General features: G+C 45.2%; 1 protein-coding gene across 1 annotated transcript; it reads left to right on the plus strand.

The window, feature by feature from the left end:
• The first annotated feature begins 380 nt into the window (after nucleotides 1-380).
• CYP2J2 (cytochrome P450 family 2 subfamily J member 2) lies at nucleotides 381-16653 on the plus strand. Its single transcript, XM_066624599.1, has 9 exons — nucleotides 381-581; nucleotides 2488-2650; nucleotides 3926-4075; nucleotides 5600-5760; nucleotides 9535-9711; nucleotides 10079-10214; nucleotides 11317-11504; nucleotides 13318-13456; nucleotides 16478-16653. The coding sequence occupies exons 1-9, from the start codon at nucleotides 381-383 to the stop codon at nucleotides 16651-16653; spliced, it is 1491 nt and encodes a 496-aa protein (XP_066480696.1).
• Nucleotides 16654-20758: the final 4105 nt, after the last annotated feature.

Genomic DNA, 20758 nt, shown 5'->3' on the forward strand with positions numbered 1-20758 from the left:
GCGTAGCCACAGGCAAACTTCTCCGTGAGCAGGAAAGGAAGCATTTTCAGGATGACTGTTCTGAAACCTGTCTGGCAACAGTTCCCTTTGAAAACAGGAGGAAAGGTTCCAATCCAGAACATGACCCCTCTCTCTTTGGCTTAGATTTACCAACAAAGGAAAATCCGCTTTCATTTCCTTAATGGGCAACCTTCAATGGCCCTCTTTGTGGGTGTGACCAGCCTGCAAACTTTGCTCTCTTACATCATCAGTAGCAGCAGCCCAGATCATTGCAACAGTTTCACAGAAAGCAGACGCAGATTGCACTTGCTGGCTCAGAATCATCTCCTCTTCATAGACGGCAGTAGATTCTGTCCTGGCAAGGCAGCACAGGACTCAAGATGCTGTTGCAGTTGCTGTCCGTACTCTGGGAATCCCTGTCTTTGCCAGAGGTTCTACTGTTCTTGGCTTCCTTTCTGCTCGTTGCTGATTACTTGAAAAGGAGACGGCCCAAAGGCTTCCCTCCAGGGCCGATGGCTCTTCCAGTTCTGGGGAACATGTTCAGTGTGGATTTCAGGAAGCTTCATCTCTCTATGCAACAGGTAAGGTGGTGGAAAGGGACACTTTCAACAGACAAGTCCCTGTCCCCATCCTTCCACTGAACCCCAGAGATTGCCCTATAAAGAATGCTTGAAGAGTTACCTTCCCCTGCCCCAAAATATTGATCATAGGTTTGGAGTGATATTTGATATTAAGAGAAAACATGTTTCTTGGAATCTCCAGCCCAAGGGCCCATCTAGTCATTCTGTTTATAGCCAGGCCAGGTGCTTTTGGAAAGCCCACAAGCCGTCCAGGGCCACAAACCGGTCATGAAGGCAGAAGTCTTCCACTGTTTATTGCTATCATTTGGTACACAGAGGCACAGGGGCCTCAAATGGAGGCTCCAGGGTATTTGAGAGACTTCTTACTTTTGTATAATCTGGCTCATCCCCTCCAGTCATCAGAGGAGGTCCTTTAACAAGGGCTGTCACCCATGGCAATGAGAGGGATGGCAGCAAGAAATAGGGCCTTCTCAGTAATGGCATCCACTTAATGGAAATCTTCCCTCTTGTCTTATCAATTGCTCCCCCTTTAGAGGCTTCCTGGTGGAACTTCCTTTTTTTTTTTTTTTAACCTTCTGAATTCATGGCCTTTTAAATAATGCCCATAAATTATTTGCCATGCTAATTAGATTGTACAGGTTTTGCCTTTTCCTAAAGAGTTCCCCAACTTTTCATTCCAATACTTTTTAGTACAGGGACCCATTTTTAAAAATTAATCTCTATCAGATTAAAAAAAAGAAGGTAAAGTAGTTTCACTTTACCAGCAACTGAAGCCTCTGTTTTTATCCTTTTTACTATGGTGAGAAGGGGCTTCTGGAGCATTTGTTGAGCTCCATGTTCATTGGATCGGACCATTCTGGGGACCTTGTATTCCCCTTTGTGTTGCCTTTGATAAGAGCAAAGGGACATTTGCCTATTCATGAGCAAACACACATATGTGGCTCAGTTTCCCTTTCTGTAGAGATCAATACATTTTCCTAATCATCTTGGAGGGGGGAGACTTCCTTCTTGAGAAGGAAGGTTTGTTACAGCCTGCTTTCATTGGATTGGGTCCATTCTGGTGGTGTTGCGTTCACCTCTGTCTGATCTTTGAAGTGGACTGATGTATGGTTGCTTACTCACGAGTAAACATGTGCATGTGGCTCCGTTTCAATTTACATAGGACTCAGTACATTTTCCTTCCAAGCTACCAGTTTTGCAACCCACCCAAAAATCAGGTTCTGTTCCACTGGCAGATCCCATCCCACAGTTTGGCAATTACTGTTTTAGGATATTTCAATGATATATTGTAGTTTGCCAAATTGGGGTGTTACATCACCCCAGCCAGGGAACTTCTGTCGCTGCCTCTTAAAGGGCAGGGCAATAGTAGCAATCCGGTCACCACGATCGTGCCACCATAGGGAACAAAAGGGCTAATCCAACCTAATCTGGACAATTTTTCCCCATCCAAGTTACATTGTGAAACACCCAGGAGCAGAGGCAGTTAAAGTTTCAAATGAAATACTTTACCTACAGTTTCTACAAATATTGGCATCTTTTGAAGTATCAGAGGAACAGAGATCTATATAGTTGTTCTTTTCTGGTGGGTGCCCATCAACTGTGGCGGCCTGTCATCCAAGGACAGAGCATAGGAGCCTGCATAGTGCTAAGTCATTGATCAGGGTGCAAGAGGCAGGAGAAATCATCATAAAAGGGCAGATGTCCTACCGACACCAGAGAGGGCAGGTAAGGAGTCTCAGGTGTCTAAACAGTACACTGCCCACCAGAGTCCTGCAGGTGGTATTGCACCCACATTCCAATAGCAACTTAGGTTCCCCTATCTTACAGACATACTTGAGGCACTCAACAAACAAAACGAATATGAAATTTAATCATCTCATGAACATTCCTCCCCTTCTCCCATCAGATTGCAGAAAAATATGGCAATGTCTTCAGCATGCAGTTTGGAAGTGAGTGGGTTGTGTTGGTGAATGGACTGCCTCTGGTGAAAGAAGTTCTTGTCCACCAGGGTGAAAACTTCCTCGATCGTCCACCATTTCCTCTCACGAATGAGATAACTGGGAAATTCGGTGAGGGCCTTTTTTGGTTCAATTGCTGACTCTTCTCAAGTCTGAAAGGAAAATATGTCGGATTATTTTACCGAAAGGGATTGTACCAAGTGATGTGTAGGTCAGTTTTTCAAATGAAAAGAATGACATCAATCTGAACACATGTCACAGAGGATCCCTGAATCTGGATTACCTGTGCCTCGCACTTCTGTGTACACTGAATGCCAAACCCAACTTTGCTGTTGTGTAAAACAACTATAGTTAGCTGCTTGTAGTGATGGAATAATACTCAAAGCAGTGGTACATTACACTAGCAAAGGCAACTGACAATGCTCTGCCTAATGGTCAAATCAAACATTAATGAAAAAGTGTAAATGACCCTTCATTTTTCATTTAATCTAAATATTGCACTGGAGGAGACCCAAAATAGTGCAAAAGCACTTCTCCACTGCCAGAAGTCAATTCCTGATGGCTCCTTGTTTCAGAAGGGTTCACAGTCTAAAAAAATGCAGAAGGAACACCAGAAAAAAGTACCTCTTACCCAGTTAGCAGGGGGAATAAGTAAGCAAATAGAATAGCTTAATTCAGTGGAATTCAAACTGGGGTATTGTGACGCCCCACCCTTAAGGGGCGGGGCAGCCAGGAGACAGTGGGAAGGTAGCAGCGCATCCGCAGGATCGCACCGCTCAGGGGTGCAGGGGCTTGGGTGCACTTGCTCAAGCCTCCTGCAGCCTCCCGGGGTTGTGGGGAGCCCTGCACAACCTTTGGCGCCCCAGGTCAGGGAAAGGGAGAGGGGGGTGATTGCACTCCGCTTTGGCTTTTGCGGAAGCAGAGCAGATCACTCCACTCTTTCTTTCCCTGACGTGGGGTGCCCTGCAGGCGCTTGCGCAGGGCTCCCTGCACACAGGAACGCTGCTGCAGGGACTGGAGGGTGCACCCCTGTTACCAAAAGGGCTGTTTTGTTTAGGGGAATTATTACACTGCTCTTATTGGAACCTCAGGATCGCAGGCTGGATAACAAGACGGCGTAATGCAGAGAAATTCGCTTTTGCTTAAGAGACTGAGAGAAAGATAACTTTTAATAAAAGATTATAGTTTTATTACAAAAGTACAAAGGTAAACATAATGCACATGGAGAAACGATAAGTGTATGTTTCTTGGTCCTAGTACTTGAATCCAATGTAGCTAGCTTTCATGGTGGTTACGTGTAAAGAGTATTTGGTGCCCTGGAACCAATTTGCAGGCTTAATTGGTTCCAGGTAGAGTGCAGTGTTAATGTTAACCCTTCCCATACAGGACTGCTTGCTTCTAATGGACTTAGTTGGAAACAACAAAGACGATTTGCTTTATCGACTCTCAGAAACTTTGGTTTGGGGAAGAAAAGTTTAGAAGAACGAATACAGGATGAGAGCAGATACCTGGCAGATGCAATTGAAGATGAGAAAGGTAAGAAGCAGTGCCAATGCCTTCTGAAATCCATAGATTGCTGTTTTAAATGAACAAGCCCCACAATTATATTAGCTGTGGTATAAAGCTCTGTTATACTCCAAGGTCCAAATGTAACTTTGATCTGTTGCCACATGATAATGTGGAGTACATCAGTGAAAAGCTCCACAGGCTTTTTTCCTCTGTGGTTTGTAGAGTTTCTGCTGATATTGAGCCAATGCTACCGTGGGGCTCTGTCTAGATTTGCAAGACCATCATTTTAGATATAGGTTCATTCTTTTAATTCTGTCTCTGATGAGGACAATCCTTGATCATTCCAAATGCCATTCTGGCAAGTCTGATTTCTCCTATTTCTGCTTGTCAATATGCTGACTGATGGTTCCATTGAATATGTTGGAAAGCTGTGCCAAACTGTGCACTGCAGTGCCCTCGGGTTCCAAGGTTAAATCACAGGGGTGTCATGGAATGTCCCTGATGGTCTCTTCTTCCAGCTCTACTGTGTGCCACCATCTTGGATCCCCCAAGACACTGAGTGAACAAAGATGGTAGTGTCTGGGAGAGCCAGAAAGAGGAGGCCACCTCAAAAGACATTTGGGAACTGCTGCCTATATGTGCATTTTTCCTTAGCAAGTGTCACACTAATCCCTTGAATGCATTGTGGGAATCTTACAGCCAATCTGTAGTATTTCACCAGTGTCATTCTGGGGTAATCCCTGCCTAAGCTACATTGAAGACTGATGCGTACTTGAAAACATCACAGCACTGTGTTCATTTTTCACATTCTCCATAGATCCCATGGTACTCTTGTTTCCGAGCTTGATTTAAAAAATGAATAAATTAATAATATGAAAGCTGTTCAGTCTTGATAGCTGTGGTCCAATAAAACTGTATCTCTTGATGTTTCTCCTGCAACTTTGGCAGGCATTTTACAGGTGTAGGAGCACCAGAGTACTCTATGCTGTCCTGGTCTTCTGGGGAAAAGGTGCACTTATATAGATGGTAGGCTTGACTACTTGCTAAACTAAATAGTTAATTGACAGTGCTTCCACATGACCCTAATTGACTAAGGCAGTGGTTCCCAAAATGGCAGCTCCCTTGACCTACTGGGCCATTGGTCACAGCTCCCCATTAGGTATCAATCTTATACATTGAGTTTTTTGCAAGGATTCCATGGCTCCCCAGGGGGACACGGCTCACAATTTCAGAACCACTAGACTAAGGGATCATCTGAGTCTTGACTGAATTCTTAAAGGAGAATCTGGCAACTCTTCCTACCTGTCACTCTGCATGTTCTTAAAGCCACATATCCTCACATTTTTGAGGACAGGTAGCCAGGTGTTGCTAATGCTTAAGGTTTCTGCCTTTCACTTCATGTTTTTATGTTTCTGAATTACTATCACTGCCCTATACATGCTTTATTCTTATCAATGATCCTCTCCCTGCAGTGTCTTCATGCTGTATTTTTGTAACAAGGAAGTCATAAGCAGTCTCATAGCTTCTCTAATGCTTTTTTTCTTCTTCCAGGGCAGCCATTTGACCCTCATTTTCAGATAAATAATGCTGTTTCAAATATCATCTGTTCCATTGTTTTTGGGGACCGCTTTGATTACCATGATCATCGTTTCCAGAAATTACTGCAGATATTGGATCAATCAGTAGTCCTTCAGGGAAGTATCTGGAGCCAGGTACAGCTTCCTTGAGAACTTTTAGGAAAAAAATATTTATTACAGCCTTCTAAAGACTGCAAGGAGAAACTGCATGTTTGAATGTCCCCTCATGGTCAAAACTCGCTGCACATCAAGCAGATCAGCAGGCTAGAATCCTCTGTTAGCTTTCCAGAGGCAAGGAGTTGGTTTTTACATGAGGAATAGTCAGCCCTGTTCCTCTATCATGCTAAAATAACAGGCAGCCTTATTAATAATTTTAATGTTCTGCTTTTCAATGAGAGTAGATCACTAAGAGCCCAATCCTGAGCTCCGTGTGCCAGCTTACATGCCGACCCAATTCTAAGCTCTGCGCTGGCTGGTGCTCGGCTAGCACCCGGCAGGCACCTGGTATCCGCCACTTAGTGGTCACACAGACTGCCGAGCAGCGGACACGAAAATGGGGGTGTGGGGGGAGGCGGGGAGGAGACATTCCGGGGAGGGGGAGGCGGGCAGAGGGCGGGGAGATGGTGGGGAGAAGGCGTGACAGGGAGGCGGGTAGAGGGCAGGGGAAGGCGTGCCAGGGGAGGGATTGGGGAGAGAGGGAGGAGAGGCTGGTGGAGCTTTGCTTCATCAGATCCAAAGCCTCTGCATCAGGCTCGCTACCTGGCACGGAGGCTTTTATCTCACCGCCAACTTTTTGGTTGGTGGTGAATTGCATAGCCCCATTGTGGGGTTACTTGCTTTACCTGGGGGAAGGGGACCAAAGTCTGCCTTGGGTGTGCAGGATGTGGCGGCAGTCATTTTTGGTGCTGCCACAGCTGTGCTCCTGGGCAGCTCAGGATTGGGCTCAAAGTGGTCTATGGAAAGGAATATTCAACCATGTTCCTCTACCATGCTAAAATGGAAGGACCAAGTAATGTTGGAAAATTGGTCTGTCTCTGTATACAGAGCTAAAGAATTATTTTATGATTTGTGCTCAGCACGGGATTACTAAGATAAATGGCAGCCCTGTGGTGAGTTCCAAACAAACATGCATGCGCATTAAGTTGAAGCCTTCTTGCCAGTGCAAGGAGTGATGGCCACTAGAACGGGTCAACTCCACACTGAGCAATGCAGGAGTGGGAAGGGGGCATAACAGGGCAGGGGGTGGGGTGGAGTTGGGTGGATTGGGCCCAGGAGGGGTGAAATCTGTGGCAGCAGCGCATTGGTGCCTGATCAACCAACACAGGTCAGTGTGGACTTGCACCAACGATTTAGCTGGTGTGGGTCTCAGTAGACCCATTGCACAGGCTGGGGCTTTCCCTGAGGCTGTCCCCTTTCCCCAAAGAGACTTTTCACCTCCTAAATTCTCCTCGGGATGCAGTGCAAGCCATGATGCGCTGGTGCCTCAGTATGGGGGCATTTAGGAAGGGTTGGGCTGCCTGTATTGTTTGTGGTAGCGTCCCATGCCAGGTACAAGGTATGATCTGCAGTTTTTACATTGGAGATGAGAAGTAGAAAACTCATTGTGGAAGTGCCATTTTCAGTGACATCTCTGTGGTCGAGGTAGTCGAAAATGATTAGGAGGAGGCTTGCGCTGGAGGCTTGCGCTGTATCCACCGCAGGATTGTGACCAGCAGCGGCTTAGCCAGAGGCAAAGGGAAACTTTTCTTGTGTATGTGCTGGCCACAATGGGTCTCTCGGACTTGTGCCACCTCCTGAGGAGGCACATGTCCGAGGAGAGTGGAGCGGCTTGAAGCCACTCTGTTTTCCCCAGGGACGGGGGTTGGGATCCAGCATTACTGCTGAATCCCAGCCTCGCCTCCTTCTCACCCACCTGCCTGCCTGCCCCAGGGGCCATCCATCACCCTCCCTCCCTCCTCCTCCCTGTCCCCCCACGTCTAACTTTTCACCAGAGGGGAAGCCGGCACGGAGGCGTCTGTCAGCCTCCGCAGGCCGGCGCTTCTTGGAGTGCTGGCCTGGCTTCCCCTCGAGGAGGCGCAAACATGCTTTACTAAAGGTTTGGATTGCGCCCACAATCATTTATCCCCCTATATTTGCACATACTTACAAACTGCAGCAGCTGAGATCCTACAGGGGAATTAGCAGCTACAGTATCTGATTTTTGAATAGCCTCTGGGCTTGACATAGGTGCAGTGCAAGCCACTGCAGCCCCAATGGGTATCCACAGACTTGCGCCACCTCTGGGACTTGCACCGGCCCAAGCATGACTCTGGATTGCGCCCTTAGTTATCTGATTTTTCCATCGCCCTTTGGCAACCCACCAAAAATCAGGTTGCAACCTACCAGCAGATCCCAACTCACAGTTTTGGATGCATTGCTTTATACTGTTCACTTTTAGGTTTCAAGAGATTCTTCCTGTTTGGGTGACACGGAGCTTGCTCAGAGGAGCCATTTCCATTCAGCCGACAAGAACAGAGTTCAAGCTCTGATCGGAGTGTGATTAAGGCCTCATAAACTGCTTGCAAACACTAATGACAGCAGTTATTATAATTAGTTCAGGTAATTTACAGCCCCATCTTAACCTGTGCTGCAATGGGTAGACCAGCTGGCCTACCTTGTATCCAACAGGGGCTGTGGCTGGTTATGGCTCAGCCTGAGGCAAGGGAAATTCATTGCCCTTCCCCTGGGTAATTATCAGCAGCCCTAATGGGGCTGCTCAGATCCACACCACCTAAAGAGCTGCTCTAGGCTTCCCAGGACTGGGGTTAGGATCTGGTACAAGTGCCAGATCCTGGCCCCACCGCCCGCTCGGCTGCGGACCGCCCGTGGGTCCATCCTCCCCCTGCCCTCCCCAAACCCCTGCTCCAGCCTGACTTGGCAAGTGCAGCCTTACCTCCTGTGCTAGCCCAGTGTGACTTCGGCTGGCCACAGTGACAACCGTGCGCTGGCCTCCCTCCTCACTCAGTGGCACAAACATGCCTTATGGCATATGTGTGACACCCTGGGGCCAGTGCAGGGGATGTGCTTCTTTGATAGGAGTGTGATGTTGTGGTGAAACTGAGCAGTATGTTAATTTAGATTCATTTTTCAACCTTGCCTAATGTATCTCTATAATGTTGACATGGAAGTTTAAAAAATCAAGCTCTGAGAAATTAGAGCTTGAAGTTCCAGGGTGACTATGAAACACAGGACTCATATTATCTGATTCTGAAGTAAAAATCCTTTAGGATTAGTGGTGATAGGAGATGTGATTTTAGAGAAAGTGATGAGGGGTAGAATTTCTTGTGAGTAAAGGAGTCGGAAGTTGGCAGTTGGGAAAGGGGCAGTTGGGCTATGTCAGACACAAGGGAGAGCACCAGGATGCAGGTTTCTTGTTACCTGGTGTGCTCCCTGGGGCATTTGGTGGGCCACTGTGAGATACAGGAAGCTGGACCAGATGGGCCTATGGCCTGGTCCAGTGGGGCTGTTCTTATGCTCTTATGTGAGTAAGAGAGAGGACAGAGAGGTCTGAGGCCTCATTCAAACAGAATGTTACTTGTGATGAACCAAATGGAAAAATTCTGCCAAAAAGCAATATGGCTTAAGCAGAAGCACTGGTTTAAGAGCGGTGTTTTTTAATTGATTATGTTATTTCAAAATAACCCACTTGGTTTGGTTATATTGTTACTGCTTCAAATAAAGTTAAAGTGTTGACCTGAGGGTACTGGAGAAAAAAAAGAAAAACCTCACATAATGGCAGTGGGCTGGAGAGTCCAGCAAATCAATATTTCTCTGGTTAAGGACACCTCAGAGATATACAGCAGTTCTACAAGGTTTCCTAGAAGTTCTGATGTTTTCCCCTCTGCGCTATATAACTTTGGTTTTCCTTAGGTGTATGATACCTTTCCAACCATAATGAAGTACCTACCAGGACCTCATCAGACTATCTTTAAAAACTGGGAACAATTGAAAGCTTTTGTGAAAGAAATGATTGAAAAGCACAAAGAGGATTGGAATCCATCTGAAACTAGAGACTTCATTGATGCTTATCTCAATGAAATGGCCAAGGTAATGGGCAAATTAAAGCAAACTCATTTCTTAAGATGTGAGAAGCAAACCTTTAGACTGGTCAACTGATTTGTCTAAGCCAGGGCTTCCTAGACTCCTCCAAAGGAGTTAAGAACCCTGTAAGAGGCTGTGGGGTGGGGGTGGGGGGGTGCCCTGACAGCATAGCAGCACAGGTGGCGCCACGAGGATCCAGGGGCACGGTAACATACCTGGAAGGATTATGAAGACTCCCAGAGGGTCCTTGAGGCTCACAGCCCCTCTCCAAGCCTCCGCACTGCAGCAGTGAGCTCCAGCCACTGATAGGAATGTTGGGGGTGATGTTTTTGTGACAGTTTAACCCACTGCTACGTTTGTGTGTGTGTTAAAGGATGATGCTGCTTCCAGTTTCCATGAACAAAACCTGTTATTTTCAACACTTGATCTGTTTTTTGCTGGAACAGAAACGACTTCTACAACCCTGCGCTGGGCTCTACTGTATATGGCACTTAATCCAGAAATTCAGGGTAGAATCGTAATAATTACTCCTTTGCCTTTCATTAATTTATAGTCTCCAATACAATGCTGTAGTGTGGCTTCAGTAGACTGTTTCCCTCCAATCTCAATGATAACATTTCTATAATTATTCTTTATTAGAATATAATATATTACAATGTTTTCTATATATTCTGTAGTTAATATGTGTGCATAATTTTGTCGCATTCAACAATTCTTCTTAACCACAGCAGAGCTTCAAATATCACAGACTTGTGTCTCGTGGTTATAGATGCTTAACTTCCTATATAGTACATTAAGGGTGCAATCCTGACTGCACCTTGGGCTGGCACAAGTCCCTTGTGCCAGCTCAAAGCATGTTTGCGCCTCCATGAGAGTCAGCTGGCCGGCGCAGGAATGCGTGCCAGCCCAAGGAGGCTGAATCTAGCCTCCAAGCCAACTCAGGCAGGGAGGGTTGCATCGGCCAAGCTTGGCCAACACAAGGGTCTGTGGATGGCAGGGAGAAGGAGGGAGGGAGGCATTCTGGGTCAGGGGGAGGGTGAATGAAGGGCTGTCCCAGGGGCGGCAGGGAGCAGGAGGCAGGGCTGGAACGTAGCTATTATGCTGGATCCGAACCCCATTCCCTGAGCAGCATGGAGGGGCTGCAAGCCACTCTGCTCTCCTCTGACTTATGCCACCTTTGGACGTGGCATAAGTCCAAAGAGACCCATTGGGGCTGTGGTAGCTTACCTGGGGGCAAGAGGAAAAATTTCCACTTGTCTCTGGCTGAGCCTTTTTGGGCCCCAGTTTTGCGCTGGATACAGTGCAGGCCTCCTGGCCTGCCTCTGCCACTGCAAGATCGGATTGCACTGCACAGAATATGAAGTATGATTCAGTTGCTTATTTAGAAGACGCACATGTAATGTGCAGCAAATATTTGTTCTTAATGACATATGCTTCTCCTGGCACGTAAGAGGCAGGCTTTTTTGGGTAAATGAAAACCAAGCAAATTTATGTACAATGTTGCAAATTGTACATTCATCATTCTTTAAACAGTCCCACCTTTTGTAATGAAACCTGTGTGTCAGATGGTTCAAATTTTTGTTTTTTCTTGCATTGTTACTTTCTTTGTAGCAAGAGTCCACAGTGAAATAGACTCTGAGATTGGCCAGTCCCGCCAGCCAAGAATGGAGGACAGAGACAGCATGCCTTATACCAATGCGGTTGTTCATGAAGTTCAAAGAATAAGTAACATTGTGCCTTTGAATGTTCCCCGGATGGCCACCAATGACACTGAACTGGCTGGGTTTCGTGTACCCAAAGTAAGTACTTCAGACAATGTACAGTTCTTCTCTTTGTTGACTGTTCCCTAGAGGTGCCAAAACTGTGGTGTGTCATACCATTGTCATGGTTGTCATTGGCAGACAAAAGTATATGCACTCAGTTGAAGGCCTGGCCGTTCCTGAAAGACTGTGACAAATGGAACCAGAAGTGTTTGTTTTGGTCTTGGTATTTTCTTGACAAGAAAAGTTGCAAGAATGTTGGGATGCAAGCAGGACGAAGATATGCTAAATCCATCTGAACGTGTTCTGGGAGATCCGAAAGAATCTTCCAGGTCCCATTTAATTAATACCCCCGTGAGACTCCTTGCCTTCTCCTACCGTGTGTTTGCTTGCATGAATCAATTCTAGATTGATTGCTGGGTGAGCATATCTTGGGGTGAACTTACTGGTGGCGCAAGCAGGCAGGCTAGAAGAGACAGGTAACATTAACTTCCTGTTTCTGCTTCTTGTTATCTTTCACTGTTCCTTCTAGCCTGCCTACTTGCTTGTCTGTTAAAGCAAGAGATGTACAGTAATTGTAAGGGGCTGCATGCCTGCTTGCTTGGTTATAGCAAGAGGTATTTTGCACAACTATTGTGAACATAAATTAAGATAATTGGCATGCAGGGGGCTACAGGGAACCACAGATAAGTGGATTCATGGATACCAGAGCCACTGATACTGAGGGCCACCTGTATAACACGTAAGCCACATTAACTGTGTAATCCTATGTATGTTTTGCCATACATTCACTGCGATAACTTGGACTTAACTACCAGATAAGTGTGCATTGTAAATGTTTTATTGATAAAAACTTTTTAGATATTTATATAGCATGAAAAATTGAAATTGCAAGTTTTAGCTTTGTTTACCTGACATAAATTGCATTATACAGGTGTGCTCCATTTAATGACAGGGATACATTCTTCAATCCCCATTGTTTTGAGATTAGGTTAAGAAAACATTCAGCCCAATCAAATGCCTTTGTGTAAATAGACATTCCCTGCCAAACATTCCGCTGCATGGCTACTGGAGACCAATTGCCTCTTCTTTGCATTAAGAGCCTCTTTGCTGTGCTTTGACCACCATTGTCTATGTAATCATTAACTGGAAGGTTGTTAAGTTGTGCACTCCTCTGTGCGCGCGCACCTTGCCCTTTCTCCAGTTAACCCCATGAGATAGTTCAGGATGAAAAATGGTGACTGGCCCAAGGTCACCCATTAGGCTTCCTGGAAAAGTGGGACCTTGAACATGTCTCTTCTTGATTGAAGTCTAGGAGGTTAGTACTGGCATGTCCTGTTACTGGCAGACGTTAGATTCTTGCTGCTACAACATATACCAGAAACCACAGATAACAGCGAACCCTGTTTAAATTCCCCCATCACAACTCATTCACAACTCATGTTTTGAAAACATTTTGCAGAACACAAACTAGTAGCTGCTAGATGAACGCTATAGGGGGCAACATTGAGAATGCAAACAGGAGTTTAGCATTCTTACTGCTGTCCGCTTCCAGTTAGTGTTCACACTGTCGCCTCACGTAGCTTTCCTCTAGCAGCGACTGGAATAGGTTCTCCCTGTCTCCTTCCTGTTCCAAAGCAAAAGGAAGAGAGAGCTGCGTTCTGCAAAGCATTTGGAAAACAGAGAGGTTAGTCGTGAGCTCAATGGTGAGTATTGAGAACCATGGATAAGTGAACTGTGGATATGGAACCCACACATATAGCGGGGTGGGTGCACCTGGAGTAGATTTACAGGCTATTTTACTAGGAGTTCCCTGATGTGTTTATATCCTTCTCTGTTTCTTCTTTGGCAGGGAACCATTTTGCTCCCCAACTTGACATCCATATTGTTTGATAAGGATGAGTGGGAAACCCCTGATGTCTTTAACCCTAACCATTTCCTGGAAAATGGTCAATTCAGGAAGAAGGAAGCATTCATGCCCTTCTCTGCAGGTAAGAATCAACGGATCACCTACAAATGCTGAGTCAGGTACAGGCGGTAGAGAGAGTCTCTCCCCTGGTTTCCAGTATGCCTGCAATGTTGGGTACTCACAGAGCAGGTAGAGCTTTTTTTTTCTTGCAACACAGCTGAGCCTGAGCAATAGATGCTCTGTGTTACACACAATTTGCTCTATGGAATCCTGTCTTGTTCCAGTTGTATGCATTATCTGCCAAGTCAATATAGGTTTAATACTAATATTAACCCATTTCTGCCTAGTCCACAAGTGCACATATTTGAGCCCTGTTGTGTATCTGCAACCATGGGCAGAAATGCCTTAAATTTGATGACTATGTGTGCATGTTTCATGTTGTTACGGGCGTATTCCTAACCCCTTATGTCAGTGCTTTCCAGCACTGGCATAGCGGTGCCAGTGGGGCGTGTGCTGCATCCTGCAGTTGGGTGTCATGCATGGAGGCCTCCTCAAAGTAAGGGAATATTTGTCCCCTTACCTCAGAGCTGCACTGCCCTTATGTCAGTGCTGGAAAGCACTGACATAAGGGGTTAGGATTGCACCCTACATCTCTAAAAGTTTGGGAATTAGAAGGGAGGCAAGAAATAACATATAACCTTCTATGTCAACATTCTGAAATGCCCTCAACTGATCAGTGCCCCCACATACAATAGTCCTCCATTCAAGAAGAGTCCTCCATCTAGGAGAGGGGGTTAAAGAGGATAATTTGTACCTGGGCCCAGGGTCAAAAAAGGGACCCAGGAGCCAAAGGAGGGGGCCCAGAAATTTCCTGGGATCCTACCTTTTCCTATCTACTCAGACTTGCTGCCCGCATGGGATGCTGGGGACACTACCATGAGCTTGTGGCTGCAGCTACTGCAGCTGTTGGCAAGCCATATATGCTGGACCAAAGAATGCATACATGACACTCCTTAACACTGTGCCAAATTAACACTGGGAGGAAACTGGCCTGCGACAATAACTCCTTGGCTTGTGGAATAGCTTGCCAGGAAGGGGTGTATAGGAGCTCAGGGACACAGCTGTGGGGCTACAACTGCTGCAGAAGCAAATTTTGGTATGTACAGAACACTTTTCATTCTAGTGTGAGCCTAAATACAAATATGCTAATTTTTTTTGGCAATGATTTTATATTTTTAAAAGATTTTAGAGAGACTTAGGAGTGTGTTTAGTTTTCCATTTTACTGTATCAAGTTGCTGATGCCACATGGGCAGATAGACCTGGGCTCTGCGTTAGGAAGTCCAGTAGACCTGGATTCCAGAGATCATTCCAGCTGTTGCCACCTTTCCTCCTGTTTTGCCCTCCCCATCTCTGGGAAGGGGCCCAAAAGAAACTTTGTACCCCCTGATAAAATTCCTTTCAGAGGCCCTGCCTTCATCCTCCATGATCTCAATATGATACATCTTTTTCATTTCCTCTACTACTTCAATCAATTCACACTTCCTGTCTGTTTCAATCAGCATTTAATTTGCTACCTTTCTCTGTCAGGCAGGGTTTCTCAAACCTTTAGGAAGACTTACTCCCTGTATATGTTTTTGTTGGGGAGGGGCGAGGGCAGTGATGCAATCCCCAGGATCACATTGCTAAGGGGAGGGCGAAAGGGGTGCTTTTACTCACACAGGCCTGCAGGACGTTGCAGGTGGTGCAGGAAGCCCTGTGCAGCCCTCTGCAAAATGAGTGATCGCAAAGCATGTCCTGGCAACTAGAAGTGCTTTGTGCTTGCTTTTTCCAAACGTTCCAAGCCTTGGGGAGCCCTGCAGAGGGGTGCGCAGGGCTCCCCGCACCTCCTGAAGCCTGCTGCAGCCCTATGTGAGTAAAAGCAGCCCTCTCACCTCCCACTTAGGGATGCAATCCTGGGGGATTGTGTCGCTGCCCTCATTCCTCCCCTGCAAAAACTTACTTAGGGAGTCCTCTTAAAGGAAGGGGGGAGCCTTTACATAAACTGGTGGGTCGCGACCCATCAGTTTAAGAACCACTGCTGTAAGGTATAGGAGGAGTCTCCGGTCCACCATTGTACACCTATTTAGGAAGAATGTCATGAATGAAATTGGACAGCACAGTCATCTGCATGTCTACTCAGAAGTAAATCCAATTGTGTTCAGAAGGGCTTACTCTCAGGGAAGTGTTCATGGGATGGCAGTCAATAAAAGCAGAATGTGATTTTCATCTCTTCTTCTATCAAGGTACATTTGAATGGTTGTTTTTTTTTAATGCTGTGAAGGAGATAGCAGTAGTTTTCCTGTGTGATCCGTTGTCATCAAAACAGAGTTCATTGTATCAAAAGTTGTAGCTAACATGGCTATTTCCTGTGTGTGTGGTTGGTAAGCAGAGCACAGTGACCCAGGTAAAAGAAAGCTCCTCTTGTGATCAAAAGTGATTTACTATCACATGGTGTTGCTAGGAGGGTGTGGGCCACACCAGGGAATGTGCACAGAGGGTTACACTACTACATGCCAAAAAATTTTACAACTTGGTATTTTCAATTAATAGCATGTTTATATATCAATCGATGTATAATTTCATGTAAAATGCAATGAAACAAACCATGTTGAGATATCTATATTCTATCAAGTCACCATGAAAAAACCAGCAGGTGCTGGGCAATTGTACATCACCATGTCCACTACCCAGGGTGTTGCCCCACCCACTGCATAGGAGGAGGTCCGTCATAGGGCTGAGGCGGTGGCCTCCCGCACCAGGTGACGAAAACCCTAGTGATGCCACTGTCACTGCCACCAGGCTACTTGCAACGAAGACAAAATTATTTGCATAAGGCTGCGATTTTCAACTTTTTTCATCTCACAGCACACAGACAAGGCACTAAAATTGTCAAAGCACACCATCAGTCTTTTGACAATTGTCTAGGCACACTGGTTGAAAATCTCTGGTGTAAGAAATAAAAACTGAGACTGAGGTTAATACTCCAACAAATACTTTACTTACAGTTCTTAACGACTTATTTGTAAAACCAATATGTCTATTCTCCTTCTCTCCCCATTCCAGGAAAGCGAGCTTGTCTTGGAGAGCAGCTGGCTAAGATGGAGCTTTTCCTTTTCTTCACCGCCTTACTGCAGAAGTTCACTTTCCAGGCTCCAAAAGATGTGTCATTAAGTTTGGACTACAGAATGGGCCTTACATTGTCTCCCCAGCCATACAGGATATGTGCACACCCTCGTTAAGCAAAACACATCTGTTATTGCTCTTAGTAGAATTAAGGTTATCTGACAATATCTTCTATTATGAGATCCTAATGTTGAGATCAGAATCAGTGATTGGATGAACCTGGTTTGTTATGCCTTGTCTCTCCTGTATTCATCCTGCAGTTCAAGTGACCTGTGGGGTGAAAACAGAAGTAGATAGCTAGCCTTTCACAATGTTGGTTCCTAGACATTTGTATAAATAGTCCCTACCAAAGCAGGATCAAATTGGGATTCTCATTGGAAAAAAAAACACAACGAAATAGGATGAGTAAATTCCATTGGAGTGGCAATATGATCTTACTCTTGATTCCTGGCAGGTCTACTACAGCACATGGTTGTTAATCAAATGTTTAGCAGTGTACCATGTATTTTGCCCTTGATGAATCTGTGCAGCACTGGAAAGAAGTGGGGTATAGAAATCTGTGTGCTTTAGCTTGCCGTAAGAACCTGCCAAATTGGCACTGAAAGTGGAATTGAATATTGGTGAAACCATCTTCATGCCAGAGAGAGAGGCTGGCCAGTTCGTTCTGTGCAGATTTGGCTTCTAGTGTCAGGTGGTGAACCGGTTTCCTCCGAGCTCTGTCTGACAAAGATAACATGTGTACTTGGAATATGTGAAGGTATTTCAGCGGTTTATGCCCCACTGAAAGTATTTACAACGGGTGCTCAAACTTTCAACTTTAGGGATGCTGGACCTTTAACAAGTGTATAGAAGAGAGAATTGCAGCAGGTGCAACTTGTCATCCCACAGATGACAAGCTGCACCTGCTGAAATTCTCTCTTCTATACACCTGTTAAAGGTCCAGCATCCCTAAAGTTGAAAGTTTGAGTACCCCGATCTACAACCATCTGCATCCTTAGAAGCACTGGGGGGGGGGCAGTAAGAGAAGGCAACTGGTATTAAAATAGACACACCCTGAAAAGCAATGGAACATTTTTATTTATTAGATTTGTATTCTGCCTTTCTTCCTGAAGGGCACCCAAGGCGGCTAACAAAGATACAAATAAACATTAAAACTACAAAACACTTAAAAACAATTAAAAACAACATAAAATACATAGCAGCAGATTAAAAGCATGCAGTAAAAGACATAATTTATAAATTTATAAACACAGCCCTTATAGTGCCTTGAAGGCTTTCCTGAATAAAAAAGTCTTTAGGCCCTGCCGGAATATTAATAATGAGGAAGCTGCTCTCAATTCAAGGGAAGGGAATTCCACAGTGCAGGTGCCACCCCCGAAAAGGCCCTGATTCTGGCCGCCATTCCCCTCACCACTTTCAATGATGGTACAACCAACCTGGCCCCTTCTGATGACCTTGGAGAATGTACCAGACTATACAGAAGAAGGCTGTCTCTCAAATATGCTGGTCCCAAGCCATTTAGGGCTTTAAAGGTCATAACCAGCACCTTGAATTCACCCCAGAAATGAATGGACAGCCAGTGCAGTTGCCGGAGTAGCGACGTGACGGAGTCAAACTGCTGACCCCCAGCAACTACACGAGCCGCCACATTCTGCACTAGCTGTAGCTTCTGGACAGTCTTCAGGGGCAGCCCCATATAGAGCGCATTACAATAATCTTGATGTCACTATGGCATGGACCACTGTGGCCAGATCCGCCCAAGACAGGTATGGCCACAGCTGGCGCACCAGCCAAAGCTGGGCAAAGGGTTTAATGCCAGAGGCAACACCCCCTCACTCAAAGATGACTAAAAAATTTACTATCCTCTCTGTCCACTCAGCCAGTCCCTCCCAGGCAGATCTAACCAGCCATACTGGACACAGATCCAGTGGGCAGGTGGACGGCCTCACACTCCAAAGGATCCTCTCCACATCCTGAGGTTCTACAAGCTGAAAATAATCCCCCAAAACAGGATTGACATGTGCAACAGGGACATCACTAGACATTGTCAACATGGAGTCCATTAATTTAATTAAGTGTAAAAGGATTAACATTAATCCTTCTACATTTATAGGAGATCTAAGGAAGAACTTAGCTACAAACAGCAACTTTTGAAATTAAATTTTAATTCTTAGGAGGTGCAGATATTATGCATATGGATGAATATGTTACCTGCTGCCACGTTCAACCTCTTAAGCCAATGTGCAGGCAGGAAAAAAAATGCTGCAGGAAGGGCTTGCAGAAGTTTGTTTTGGAAACAAACAAGCATGTTGCCTCTGTTTTTGCTCTGGCTGGATTCATTTGTAGCCAAGCCAGGACAGAGCTACCCTTTTGCTAGCTTAGTAACAACCTGATTTGTTACACAAGGATTTGATCATATGGTTCCCTTCTGTACATCCTTGACTAGTGTTCTTATAATTTAGGGAGTCTCCCAGGTCACTGCGTTCAGAATTACATCATTCAGCTGTCTTGAAGCAAATGGTTCTACAGATGTCAAATGAGATTCTGTATCTACCACCAACAGAATGATTTTATATGCAGAGGTTCCTGAACTGGGAGTTATGATGCCCTGGGCTTATCATGGCATTGCCAGTCACACACCAACTAAGCTGCTTGGCAGCACAAGAGATTGCAGAGCTCTGGTTGGGGAGGGCTGCGCGCAAACCTGATTTATAGCACGTTTGTGAAACTCTAGGATTGTCCTGCAGCTGTTGTGCTGGTGGAGAGCTCACTGATAACATATGAATGTAGGGTTTTGTAGAAGCAGTCTGTACAGCCCAGGCTTAGCCAGGTCTTGTGCAAATGGCATGGCAACAACATTCCAAGCCCTCATTGGAGCAGGTAGGTCAGTGAAGGAGGCATTCCAGGGAAGATCGGGGCAGAGATTGGTCTGAGGGTATGTCAAAGGAAAGCCTTGGGCGAACCTCAGTAGTGGCACCAAATTCTATGCCACAGGGGCTGGACCTGACATGCCCCTTTAGATCTACTTGGAATTATGCCAGCAAGAGAGCTATAGGTAATTTAATGCAGAATGCAATGAAGCAAATGATATTGAATTTTCGGTATTCTATCAAATGTTATAGCCAAATAATTGGAAGAGGGAAGCACTTGTGTAAGGAAAGGGGATTTGCTAGGGTGTGGTTTCCAGCAGCATGGCATGAACACTAAAACTCTTATATCTCCTGCCGGGATAAAGTTTTATCCAGAGCAAATAAGAAGATATCTCCCTAATTGAACAGCTTAATTTGAATGATGAGACTTGAGTAAAGAAACCGATAGAATTAAAGTGGAAAAGTTAAAGGGGAGGATTAGACAAGCTGGAAATTTGGTGAAAACAATGGAGACAATTTCCTCCCCTTTATATTTGAATGGCTGCTTTCTCCTCCATTAACACAGGCCTACAAAATTGAAAGTCAGAAATGTTTTTCCCAAACCTTGTGGTGGTTTGGTATGAATTTGGGGTGCTGATTCCAAAAATGGCATCCATTTTGCCCCATCACGTCTAGTTGTGGAGATATATCTCCAAAACTAGACATGATAGGGCAAAACGGATGCCATTTTTGGAATCAGCATCCCAAATATACCCAGGAATTGGTGTAATGTTTAAGGAAGCAAAATGTATGTTGGCCTGTGTAATTGTTTCAGAAGGAAAATACAATTAAACTAAGGATTGGGAGAGATTAAATGTGTGATTCCTACCCAGTGAATGTGAAAGCTGATGGGACATAGATGAGTTAAATTGAAGATAAGAATGCAACTGAAGATTTCTCTCCCTCCCCCCCCCCCCATTGGTTAATGGAGGGTCTGACATTGGTAGACTTTGATGGGGTGCAGTTGAGCTTTTTCTATTTTCTTTTCCCCTTCTAAGTGATAGAGGTGGGTTTTGGAAGAAGTAAGTTATTATCTATTACTAAAAAGTTAAAGTGGAAGCCACGTGGACCATTTGATTATATAACTAATAGCAGCTGGAGATAGCAGCTGAGGAGATATTGGAGTAATTGTGGCGCCATCTGTTGGAAATTTACAAAACATGATTGTAAAGTATACAAAATCAACTTTTTAAACATCAGAAAATAACCAGTGCCAGGAGGGAGGAAAAATGGAAATGTCAGTTGGATAAGAACATCTAAAATTCCAAATGATCATTGTTTGGAAAGAATTAGACAATTACAGAGTATTAAT

This window comes from Tiliqua scincoides, chromosome 4 (genome assembly GCF_035046505.1).
Source record: "Tiliqua scincoides isolate rTilSci1 chromosome 4, rTilSci1.hap2, whole genome shotgun sequence".
Lineage (NCBI taxonomy): Eukaryota > Metazoa > Chordata > Lepidosauria > Squamata > Scincidae > Tiliqua > Tiliqua scincoides.